We start from the raw sequence: 13080 nt of genomic DNA on the forward strand, positions 1-13080 counted from the left end.
CAGACATGCCGCTTCTATGATCAGCTGCATGGCATTCTAGGGGGGACCCTACCACTACCCCACCACTGTCCATGGACATCTGCAAGTGGGGAGTCTCACACAACAGGGAGGAGGATTTTGTGGATGAGGAGGAGGAGAATGCACAGCAGGCAAGTGGTGAATCCGTGCTCCCTGGCAGCCAGGACCTTTTCATCACCCTGGAGCCAATACCCTCCCAGGGCGGGTTCCCGGACTCTGAAGCCAGAGAAGGCACCTCTGGAGAGTGCACATTTGTAACTACAGTACAGGGTTTAAAAGCAATTTTGTTTAATGTTTGATTTGCCTTGAAGACTTGGGATGCATTTGCGGCCAGTACAGCTACTGGAAAAGTCTGTTAACGTGTCTGGGGATGGAGCGGGAATCCTCCAGGGACATCTCCATGAAGCTCTCCTGGAGGTACTCTGAAAGCCTTTGCAGAAGGTTTCTGGGGAGGGCTGCCTTATTACATCCTCCACGGTAGGACACTTTACCACGCCAAGCCAGTAGCAAGTAGTCTGGAACCATTGCAACACAAAACATGGCAGCGAATGGTCCTGGGTTTTGGTCGCATTCAAGCGACAGTCCGACTTTATCTTTCTGTGTTAGCCTCAGGAGAGTGATATCATTCATGGTCACCTGGTTGAAATAGGCGAATTTTTGTCAGGCAACAGTAAAAGGACCCCATTCATGCTGGGCTGTTTGCGCTTGGCTAAAAGGGATCATCCCTGAGAATAGCCACGCGGTGGGGGGAGGAGTGAAGGGATCATCCCAGAGAACAGCCATGCGCTGGGGTGGGGGGAGGGTGTGCTGCACATCCACCCGAAAACCGCAGCCCCTCCTTTTAAATGGCAAACCCAACCAGCATTGCTTGCTATGGGAAAGGAGGGTGCTGCAGCTTGAAACCATTCCCACATGTTATGAAAGCGGAAGAAGCCAACCCCGCGTACCCTTTGGCCTACCATGGCTGCCTGGAAACTGAATTCTGTTGCCCAGCTATGTGTGATGCGTCACCATACCGGAAGGCACTCAATATAAAAGGCAAAATGCGACCCTGTACCTAAAGCACATGTGCTCTCTGCTGTGAACTGATAGATTCTTTCACAGTGAATCACCCTTTTTTTCTCAGAAACATATCATCTTAAATTTTACTCTCCCTTTTTATCTCCCCTGCAGGTGCAAATGTTTCTTTGCTCCCCCTATCATCTCCGTCCCTGAGGTTATCGCAGTTTAGAAGGCGAAAAAAACCACACTCACGATAACATGTTTTCCAAGCTCATGCAGTCCTCCCGCACTGATAGGGCACAGCTGAATGCATGGAGGCACTCAGTGTCAGAGGCCAGGAAAGCATTAGGTGAGCGTGATGAGAAGAGGCAAGAGGCAATGCTGAGGCTAATGCGGGAGCAAATGGACATGCTCAGGCGTCTGGTGGAGCTGCAGGAAAGGCAACAGAGCACAGACCGCCACTGTATCCATTCTATGGCCACCTGGCCTCCTCCCCAAGTTCCATATCCTCCTCACCCAGACGCCCAAGAACGCGTGGGGGGAGGCTCCGGGCACCCAGCAACTCCACTCCAGAGGATGGTCCAAGCAACAGAAGGCTGTCATTCAAACAGCTTTGATTTGTAGTGTGGCTACAATGAGCAATGTGGCCTTGTCCTTCCCTCCTCCCGCACCCCACCCGGGCTACCTTGTCAGTTATCTCACTTTTTTTTTTTAATTAAGAAAGAAAGAATGCATGGTTTCAAAACAATAATGACTTTGATCACAGCTGGCAAAGGAAATAAAGGGGGGAAGGTGGTTGGCTTACAGGGAATTAAAATCAACAAAGGAGGCAGGTTTGCATCAGGAGAGAAACACACAACTGTCACACCGTAGCCTGGCCTGTCATGAAACTGGTTTTCAAGGCCTCTGTGATGCGCAGCACGCCTAGCTGTGCTCTTCTAATCGCCATGGTGTCTGGCTGCTCAAAATCGGCCACCAGGCGATTTGCCTCAACCTCCCACCCCGCCATAAACGTCTCCCCCTTACCTTCACAGATATTATGGAGCACACAGCAAGCAGTACTAACAATGGGAATATTGGTTGCACTGAGGTCTAACCTAATCAGCAAACACCGCCAGCGAGCTTTTAAACATCCAAAGGCACATTCTGCCACCATTCTGAACTTGCTCAGCCTATAGTTGAACTGCTCCTTACTGCTGTCCAGGCTGCCTGTGTATGGCTTCATGAGCCATGGGAGCAAAGGGTAGGCTGGGTCCCCAAGGATAACTATTGGCATTTCAACATCCTCAATGGTAATTTTATGGTCTGGGAATAAAGTCCCTTCTTGCAGCTGTTCAAACAGCCCAGAGTTCCTAAAGATGCGAACGTCCTGCACCTTTCCCAGCCATCCCACATTGATGTTGGTGAAACGTCCCTTGTGATCCACCAGTGCCTGCAGGACCATTGAGAAGTACCCCTTGCGATTTACATACTGGTTGGCACGGTGGTCCGGTGCCAAGATAGGGATATGTGTTCCGTCTATCGCCCCACCACAGTTAGGGAACCCCATTGCAGCAAAGCCATCCACTATGACCTGTACATTTCCCAGAGTCACTACCCTTGATAACAGAACGTCAGTGATTGCATTGGCTACTTGGATCACAGCAACCCCCATAGTAGATTTGCCCACTCCAAATTGATTCCTGACTGACCGGTAGCAGTCAGACATTGCAAGCTTCCACAGGCTACCGCCACTTGGTTTTCAACTGTCAGGGCAGCTCTCATCCTGGTATTCCTGCGCTTCAGGGCTGGAGGAAAGCAACTCACAAAGTTCCAGGAAAGTGGCCTTATGCATGCAAAAGTTTTGCAGCCACTGGGAATCATCCCATACCTGTAATATTATGCGGTCCCACCAGTCTGTGCTTCTTTGCCGGGCCCAGAATCAGCGTTCCACTGTATTAACCTGCCCCAATGCCGCCATGACGTCCCAATTGCCACATCCCATGCTTTCAGGAATGTCTGTGTCCACGTCCTCCTCACAATCATCCTCGTGCTGGCATCTCCTAACCAGGTTCTGCACATACTGCAGGATAATGTGCGAGGTGTTTACAATGCTCACAATAGCAGCGGTGAGCTGAGCGGGCTCCATGCTTGCCATGCTATGGCATCTGCACAGGTAACCCGGGAAAAAAGGCGCAAAACGATTGTCTGCCGTTGCTTTCACTGAGGGAGGGGAGACTGACGACAACAAAACCACCCGCAACAATGTTTTTGCCCCCATCAGGCACTGGGAGCTTAACCCAGAATTCCAATGGGCAGTGGATACTGCGGGGACTGTGGGATAGCTACCCACAGTGCACCGCTCCGTGAGTTGATGCTAGCCACAGTATTGAGGATGCACTCCGCCGACTTAATGCACTTTGTGGGGACATACACAATCGACTGTATAAAATCGCTTTCTAAAGATCGACTTCTATAAAATTGACCTTATTTCGTAGTGTAGACATACCTTAAATGACTTCTAACCCTCCGTCTTGACCACTAGGGGTCCAATCTCAGCCAGCCAATGAACCAGAACCAATAACATGTGACTCATGGCTAATCAGAACCATGATAGATATTGAAGTTCAAATACTTGCTGCAAGTTTTTGCAAACATCCTCAAAGGGAATTTTCTTACATTAAGTTCATGAATATTTTTGTGTTGCTGTATTTCACATCAGAGTGAGCAGCATTTCAGTGGTGAATGGAGCAACTGTTCTGTGGTAAATACATTTTAAATACTTTAAGATCATGTCAGTTTGAAAAGTACTTACGTTTAGCAAATCCATCCCCCGGATAAATATATCTATTGTACACATCCATAATATAAACCCTATGATCATCCATGAAGTCTCTCTCATGGCCATTTCCCTATAAGAAAATTTCAATAGGTTGATCTTAGCAAGCAAACACAGTATTAAAGACTCTATGAGCATTAAGGAAATTAAGAATACAATGATACAGTGTTTAATGTCTTAGGTACTTTTTCTTGTTTATATCCTTAAAGGTTATTCTGATGTTGTGAATAATAATACTTGCATCTTTATCTGAGGCTCCCCAAGTGCTTTACAAATATTACTGAAATTAGCATTACAATACTCCTTTGTAGATACAGAAGTATTTTCATTTCCACTGTGCAGACAAGAAAACTAAGGAACGGAGCAGCCAATTTGCTCAGTGTCACAAGGAAGTCTGTACCCAAGCCAAGAATAGAAATCAGACCAAGCTCTAGGCTTTAACCACACTATATTCCAGAAGCTTGTCAGCTACTGAGAATATGTAAAATGAGACCAGAGGTTTTTTTGATAATCAATGAAATGTTGAAAAAGTTAATTAACCTTCACGAAAGATTGCAAAAGTAAAATATCAATAAAATGTAATGAGAAACATATTACATTCTACCTTCTACCATTGTAAAGCCAGGAATCTCTCTTGAAATATTGGACTTTGGGGTAGGGGAGAGGAATGGTTAAAGGGAAAATCAGATTCTGATCATCATCTCCTTTTTCCACACCCTTGAATTCATCTGCACTCCTATCAGACAGCATAAAACAATCTCTAATTAGTGGTTCTCAAGATAAAATATGTTAAATTTTGTCAGAGTCTATGTAAGGAATGAAAGCAAGACGGTAATCAGAATTATTTGATTTCAAAGTATAGGAGTAAATCCATGAAAATAATATTTTCAGTATTTTTGTTGTGTAATTTAACGTTAACTTGATAAAATTCAGTTGCAAAGTTGTATCTCTGCTGTGGTTCCCAGTCCTGAAGACACCCAAGAGAAAAAAAGCCATTACAATGCTAAAACTGGCTAGTACATGTGAAAGGGTGGTGGGGAGTACACGAATGCTCCACTGCATGTTTTTGTGCCACCAATATGGCCTGTTAGAGGTGGCTGAGCATGAACTCTTACTCACTACTTTGCTACTCCCAGGCCCCAAAGAAGAGGGTAGTACAAAGATGGGGCACTAATGACAGTAATGTGCTGGAGTGAGTCAAGTTCCCAAGGCTGATGGGCTCAGTGGGTTCCCTGAGATCTATGGAACTTCCTCATGACACTGGCAGATCTGCACAGTTAGAGGACTCTTGTCTAGTCTGCTACCTCACATACTCCTTCTGCTAAAGAAAGGAAAACTGTGGGAGGGACTGATGTAGCCTATAATCTACAGATCACTGGCACAACAGCTATAAGGTCAGAGATTTCTTGAGAAGCATTTTAACAAGGAGCCTTGATACCCTTTCAAAGATCCCTTCAGAAATACAAAGTAACTACATTACATAATCTTTGGTCTTTTTTCATGGCCAATTTTAGCATGCAGATAAGAGACATGATGGAAGATAACATTCTTCTAGATCATTAGGTTTCATCATAGCAATGAAACTGCCTCAAAAGTGGATTAACACCACATTAAAATACGGTATACATTTCTGATTAAAAGCAGTTTTAGTACATTACCAGCTTTTCTAAAATAAATAATTTTTATTGCTGAACAGTAAAGGTAATCAATCTACAGTATGGACTAATCAGGTTTATAAAACAAATCCACACAAAAAACTTTTTAGCCCTTATTAGGATTTTGCTGAAAATCCTACTACCAGAGATGAGAGCTGCTCTCAGTACACACAGTAAATCATTCCTTCTATAGAAGGGGTGTATGTGTGTGTGTATATAGTGTACTCCATTATCCTGAAGTCAGTCTTCCCATTACAAGCACTGAAGGTCAAACTCATCTCCTGTAAAAGTTGCTGCAATGATTATGAATGCTGAATTAATTATAATTATCTTTAAGAGTCTCTTGTTTCTTATGGGATGCTGAACAATTCTCAACGATTGTTAGGCTGCATCACCGTAGGTAGACGAGAAAATATTTCTACATTCTAGCCACATGATGGAGCTACAACTCAGCTTAAATTTGCAACAGCGAACATTTTATTAAGACACCTTTATCACCACAGTTAAGGAGCATAAAATATAATCAAACACCAGGGTTGTGTAGAGTAATTAATAATCTAACACAGTAAGTGATGATCCCATGATTTTCTATAACCAGTTATTCGGACCACATCTATCTTAATTTTTACTGACTAAATCTGTGGGGAGGTAAATTAGTAGCAATACATGGCACTGCTTTATTGAGGTATCTTTCTAAAGAGTAAGTTAATTACCTCTGGAGGGTTACCCTGGCTGCTGACTGATAGATTAGGCAATGGTTTTCTTCATTCATCCTTTTTAATTTGGCTTGTCAGATTTCTTATTTTTTTGGCCAGGTCTGTGTTGTCAGCTTCATTCTGAGTTCACAGTACAGTATTTTTAGATTACACTGCATTCCAGGGCCAAGAGTGTCTGCTTTAAAAAGTGAGGCTTTATTTTTCCACATAAAATGAAAACTTATCTTTATCCAAATAGGTGAAGCAAGTGAGAAGATGATGAAGGTTTACTGAGTATCTGGGGGCCAGGAAAAGGGGAAAGGGGAGAGATGCCATTAATCGGGATTATTTTTTTTTAAATCACTTGACACCCCTAGTTTTAATTCCAATTGCAGTCAAGGGCCTTAAGCACATACTCAAGAGCATTAATGACTAGGGATGGACTGCTGAATTTGGCCTCAAAGAGCATGGAACCACTCCCTGGCTTACCTGAAATAATAATTCTAGAAAAATTGTTTAAAATACAACTGATTTGCAGTGAAAATTCCATTTAAGTTACCACATGCAGGGAAAGTGACAGAGTTAGATTTTCAGTATTGCCAACTCTCATGATTTTATTGAAAGTCTTGTGATATTTGGTGTTTTTCTTAAAGGCCCCTAATGATATTTTGAGGCCTGACTCATGTTTTTCAAACTCCTGGCAATGGCAACACTGGTATAATTTTCTGAATCCTACTCACTGTACAAAAATACAACTCTGGTTTCCCAGTCCTAAGGTTTAGTATGTACTGCTAAACTGATCCTCCAAAGCCAAATCCTGAGTTAATCAATAATTATGGTCTGAAGAAACCTGATCTGTTGGTGGCTGCAGCAGGACACTTAGCTTGGGGTGCAACAAAAAGAACCCCCTACTATGGATCTTAACTCAATGGGCTCAAAAGGATTTCTTATTAACGTTTTGATTTAATGCACTGTAATACAAGAAAGCTAAATGATACATGAAGCTTGAGGAGCAAAAAGAAAAATAAAAAATCTTAGATGCTAATCACAGAGGAACATATTTAGGTAAACAAATTTTTAGAACTAGATAGATGAGGATTAAAAATAGTTTATGCATGAAGAAAAAGCTATAAAACAATCAGAAAACCCGACTGATTTAATTACTAAATATAACCTAGAGAAGATGCACAGTAATCAGCACTGAAGGAATCATCAACCAAACCTGAATCCCAATGGCACTTTGTCAGAAACCAGCACCCTATTGATTAGCAGACAAATGAATAGATAAGAGCAGGCTTACTAAAAAAATTGGGACTATATTTATGTGTCAGTGAACTAAGAAACTATTTCTGTAATTATATAATAATATCAACTTAAGAAATTAAAGGTCAGGTAATTAATTGAGTTATGGTGGGGTGCTTTGCGCCTTCTATGCTACACATTTATTTCCTAAATCCTTTCCAATAGAGGTTACCTTTGCATTCTGTAACTTACATTTTTACCATAATACAGTTGTTAGAAAAATTGTATTTTTGAGGATTTCTGCTTTTTGGTAAAACTTTTTTTTTTTTTTTTTTTTTAACATCAACGAACATGTGAATCACTCACCTGATGAGCATCCAGATCTATAATAGTGGCCTTAGACACTCCTTCTACTCTTTCAAATAAAAACTGGAATCATGGGTAAGTACAGAGGAAAGAGAAAAAAAAAACTACAGTTAGGAATGTAGATGAGAGATTAGAATGGAAGCTTGATACTTGCATGGTACATTTTATTTTTGAACAGAATGTAGTGTATATATTTGTATTCAAATCTGAATGCCCCCTTGAAAGATTTTGGGGGAAGGGATAGCTCAGTGGTTTGAGCATTGGCCTGCTAAACCCAGGATTGTGAGTTCAATCCTTGAGGGGACCATTTAGGGATCGGGGCAAAAATTGGAGATTGGTCCTGCTCTGAGCAGGGGGTTGGACTAGATGACCTCCTGAGGTCCCTTCCAAACCTGATATTCTATGATTCTATTTCTTATTTGATAAAAATTAAGGGCTAGATATTTTTAAAACACTTTATTATGGAAACTTAACAATATGTAAAGGAATAATTACATAAAACACACAGAGGTTTTTTTATGGTTTGAAAACCATTATCTTGAGAAGCTTATGGACTCAATACACAAAGAGAATCCATGCATTTGCATCACATTATATACATGAACTACATTTGTAGTGGGTATTCACCCATGAAAGCTTATGCTCCAATACGTCTGTTAGTCTTTAAGGGGCCACAGGACTCTTTGCCGCTTTTACATTTATAGGCTAGCTTTCAGATTCAAATCTTATAATTGAAAAAAACAAAGTTCCCTCTACCTGTGTTCAGAGCTGAAAGAGGTGGTGCAGGTTATCACATCATCAATGGCTTACATTTCTAAAGGACTGTGTAGGATAAATATATTACCTGGTTTGTGATAATGATGCAGACTGAATGTGCATAAAGAGCATTCCTCTCTCTCTCTAAAAAGTTGGAGAACGTTGTAGTAGGGATCCAACTTTATTTTACAAAGTCACTTTATATACTAGTAGTGGAATTCATTAATTGCTATTCCATATGGCTGAGAAAGCACATTAACGTTTTTAAAAAATTCTTTGAGTCATAATAGTAACTACTGGATAGTAAAAAATGTCTTTAGTACTTGTACAAATTATGGAAGAGTTATAATTTCCAATTTGCATCGGAATAGTTGGGAGCCCCAGGGCAGATTAAGGGATTTTGCAAACCAGTAAACTAACATACAAAAAAAGTGAGGGCACTTCACCATATAGTGTACTATATTTGTTTATATCTTAACATTTTAATTATTTCGGGTAGTATTTTATAGCATGCTATCAAATATATTGTGATATACTTTGTTTATAGAAAAAAGAAAAGGAGTACTTGTGGCACCTTAGAGACTAACCAATTTATTTGAGCATGAGCTTTCGTGAGCTATAGCTCACTTCATCGGATGCATACCGTGGAAACTGCAGCAGACTTTATATATACACAGAGAATATGAAACAATACCTCCTCCCACCCCACTGTCCTGCTGGTAATAGCTTATCTAAAGTGATCAACAGGTTAAGCCATTTCCAGCACAAATCACCTATTTGTGCTGGAAATGGCTTAACCTGTTGCTCACTTTAGATAAGCTATTACCAGCAGGACAGTGGGGTGGGAGGAGGTATTGTTTCATATTCTCTGTGTATATATAAAGTCTGCTGCAGTTTCCACGGTATGCATCCGATGAAGTGAGCTATAGCTCACGAAAGCTCATGCTCAAATAAATTGGTTAGTCTCTAAGGTGCCACAAGTAGATTCATAGATTCATAGATTCATAGATATTTAGGTCAGAAGGGACCATTATGATCATCTAGTCTGACCTCCTGCACAACGCAGGCCACAGAATTTCACCCACCACTCCTACAAAAAAAAACCTCACACCTATATCTGTGCTATTGAAGTCCTCAAATTGTAGTTTAAAGACCTCAAGGAGCAGAGAATCCTCCAGCAAGTGACCCGTGCCCCATGCTACAGAGGAAGGCGAAAAACCTCCAGGGCCTCTTCCAATCTGCCCTGGAGGAAAATTCCTTCCCGACCCCAAATATGGCGATCAGCTAAACCCTGAGCATATGGGCAAGATTCATCAGCCAGATACTACAGAAAATTCTTTCCCAGGTAACTTGGATCTTACCCCATCTAAAACCCATCACAGGCCATTGGGCCTATTTACCATGAATATTTAATTACCAAAACCATGTTATCCCATCATACCATCTCCTCCATAAACTTATCGAGTTTAATCTTAAAGCAAGATAGATCTTTTGCCCCCACTACTTCCCTCGGAAGGCTATTCCAAAACTTCACTCCTCTGATGGTTAGAAACCTTCGTCTAATTTCTAATCTAAATTTCCTAGTGGCCAGTTTATATCCATTTGTTCTTGTGTCCACATTGGTACTGAGTTTAAATAATTCCTCTCCCTCTCTGGTATTTATCCCTCTGATATATTTATAGAGAGCAATCATATCTCCCCTCAGCCTTCTTTTAGTTAGGCTAAACAAGCCAAGCTCCCTGAGTCTCCTTTCATAAGACAAGTTTTCCATTCCTCGGATCATCCTAGTAGCCCTTCTCTGTACCTGTTCCAGTTTGAATTCATCCTTCTTAAACATGGGAGACCAGAACTGCACACAGTACTCCAGGTGAGGTCTCACCAGTGCCTTATATAACGGTACTAAAACCTCCTTATCCCTACTGGAAATACCTCTCCTGATGCATCCCAAGACGACATTAGCTTTTTTCACAGCCATATCACATTGGCAGCTCATAGTCATCCTATGATCAACCAATACTCCAAGGTCCTTTTCCTCCTCCGTTACTTCTAGTTGATGCGTCCCTAGCTTATAACTAAAATTCTTGTTATTAATCCCTAAATGCATGACCTTACACTTCTCACTATTAAATTTCATCCTATTCCTATTACTCCAGTTTACAAGGTCATCCAGATCCTCCTGTAGGGTATCCCTGTCCTTCTCTAAATTAGCAATACCTCCCAGCTTTGTATCATCTGCAAACTTTATTAGCACACTCCCACTTTTTGTGCCCAGGTCAGTAATAAAAAGATTAAATAAGATTGGTCCCAAAACCGATCCCTGAGGAACTCCACTGGTAACCTCCCTCCAACTTGACAGTTCACCTTTCAGTAGGACCCGTTGTAGTCTCCCCTTTAACCAATTCCCTATCCACCTTTCAATATTCCTATTGATGCCCATCTTATCCAATTTAACTAATAATTCCCCATGTGGCACCGTATCAAACGCCTTACTAAAATCTAAGTAAATTAGATCCACTGCGTTTCCTTTATCTAAAAAATCTGTTACTTTCTCAAAGAAGGAGATCAGGTTGGTTTGGCACGATCTACCTTTTGTAAAACCATGTTGTATTTTGTCCCATTTACCATTGACTTCAATGTCCTTAACTACCTTCTCCTTCAAAATTTTTTCCAAGACCTTGCATACTACAGATGTCAAACTAACAGGCCTATAATTACTTGGATCACTTTTTTTCCCTTTTTTAAAAATAGGAACTATGTTAGCAATCCTCCAATCATACGGTACAACCCCTGAGTTTACAGATTCATTAAAAATTCTTGCTAATGGGCTTGCAATTTAGTACTCCTTTTCTTTTTGCGAATACAGACTAACACGGCTGTTACTCTGAAACCTTTGTTTATAGAACATACCATACTAAATATAATCAAGTATTTCAAACTCTTTCCCCTCCCTTGTAAGATCATTTTCAAAGACTTAACATTTTTATCTAGGAAGACAAAATGCATTAAGGGTAAGATCCTGAGGGCGGATACCTGTGCCCGTGCAAACTTAGGTAGAAATCAGTGGAGCCCCACGTGGGTGTCAAGTTTGCCAACTGCAGAACCAGGACAGTTCCCACTGAACATTTAAAGACAATTAATCTATGATACTTTTAAAAGTATTTTTATTTTAAAGAAAGAATTGTAACAAAATGCTATTAAGTCATATTTACCTGCAGTAATCTGATTCTGCAGCCTTCTCCACACAATTATTGCCCCCATCAGTGACAGTTATGCATGCATAAATGCTGCAGCATCAGTCCCTAGACTACTTTAATACTGATCCCTGTCTACAGACTGTTTTGTTTACTCCTGTTTATTAAGATGTAAGTTAGACTACTGATTTAAGAAATTTATGTTGATAATATTTTCATTTGTACAAACAGTAAGAGAAAATTATTTTTAAATGTTCTACCTTAATAGCCAGTGTGATATCAGCATATGCACAAAATCCTCCACCTTTATCACTTGAACAGTGATGGAAGCCACCACCTAAATGTAAAAATGTAACTTTAAAGAAATACTAGGCTAAAAAGCTAGATACTATGGAAAACACTGTCACTGCAAAATGTAAGGTCAGTGTTTGTTTACTTAAGCAATGACCATCACGTTTTTAAATTGAAAAAAGCATCGAAAACCCCTAACCCATTGTCCTGGTAGCATATCACATTCAGTGACACCCCTTCATGTTTTATATATTTGGCCTATCAGGTCCCAAGAGAAAGAAGCACTATGTGTCCCAATCTGAAGTGATCTGGCCCGAGAACCTGAAAATCTTGCAACCATATGAAGAACTAGGCTCAAAGGAGATTATACACTACATTAGAACCCACGACTTTGTGGTAAGGCACTTTGCATCCATGGCCCACCCACCCGGAGCCATGTGCTCTAGTTTAGAGTAAAGCAGGAGGCCAATTCAACTCATCAAATTGCAAAGGGTAAACCTACTTGAGGCAGCAACCAGGGCAACAGGCATGCTAGAATACTACCTTCTTCTACCACAGTAATAACCTAATGAATTATCTACGGGGGGGGGAAATGAAAACCCCCACAATGTACCCAATTAACTTGTGCGGTTGTGCGATGGGATGGGATGGGCAAGTCCTTCTCAATCTGAAAGTCTTGGGTCAGCAACAGCCTAAAACAAGAACTGTCACTGACTGTCAGTCAGCGCAGCCAATGTACCCAAGACCTTCCTTCATCCATGGGACATTAAATTGTAGGATAGATACAAAATATTGTGTTGAATCAACACTAAGATCAGGAATGGATCTTAAGAGTTACTCTTTAAAATCATATATACCAAACATTCACCATATAGCACTAATTATTTTTAATCACAAATACAATGCATTTTATGTAAAAATCCTTAACACTTTACTGATAAACATGCTACATATATCTGACCCATATAACTGACAAACATAATTTCATTTGAATTTCCACAGAGCATGTCTGCCTTTGTTTTTTTCATACTGGATGTTTACTCTGT

General features: G+C 40.8%; 1 protein-coding gene across 3 annotated transcripts in view; it reads right to left on the reverse strand.

The window, feature by feature from the left end:
- Positions 1-13080, reverse strand: part of HDAC11 (histone deacetylase 11) — a 70605-nt gene that overhangs the window by 17169 nt on the left and 40356 nt on the right. For 2 of the 3 annotated variants that reach the window (XM_077822550.1, XM_077822549.1), the window contains exons 6-8: positions 12004-12080; positions 7797-7859; positions 3815-3911 (exon numbers count right to left, since the gene is read on the reverse strand). In XM_077822550.1, coding sequence (XP_077678676.1) covers positions 3815-3911; positions 7797-7859; positions 12004-12080 — 237 coding nt within the window. The remainder of the gene's footprint in view (positions 1-3814; positions 3912-7796; positions 7860-12003; positions 12081-13080) is intronic. The other variant, XM_077822551.1, reaches the window with a different exon arrangement.

Source organism: Eretmochelys imbricata, chromosome 7 (assembly GCF_965152235.1).
Source record: "Eretmochelys imbricata isolate rEreImb1 chromosome 7, rEreImb1.hap1, whole genome shotgun sequence".
NCBI lineage: Eukaryota > Metazoa > Chordata > Testudines > Cheloniidae > Eretmochelys > Eretmochelys imbricata.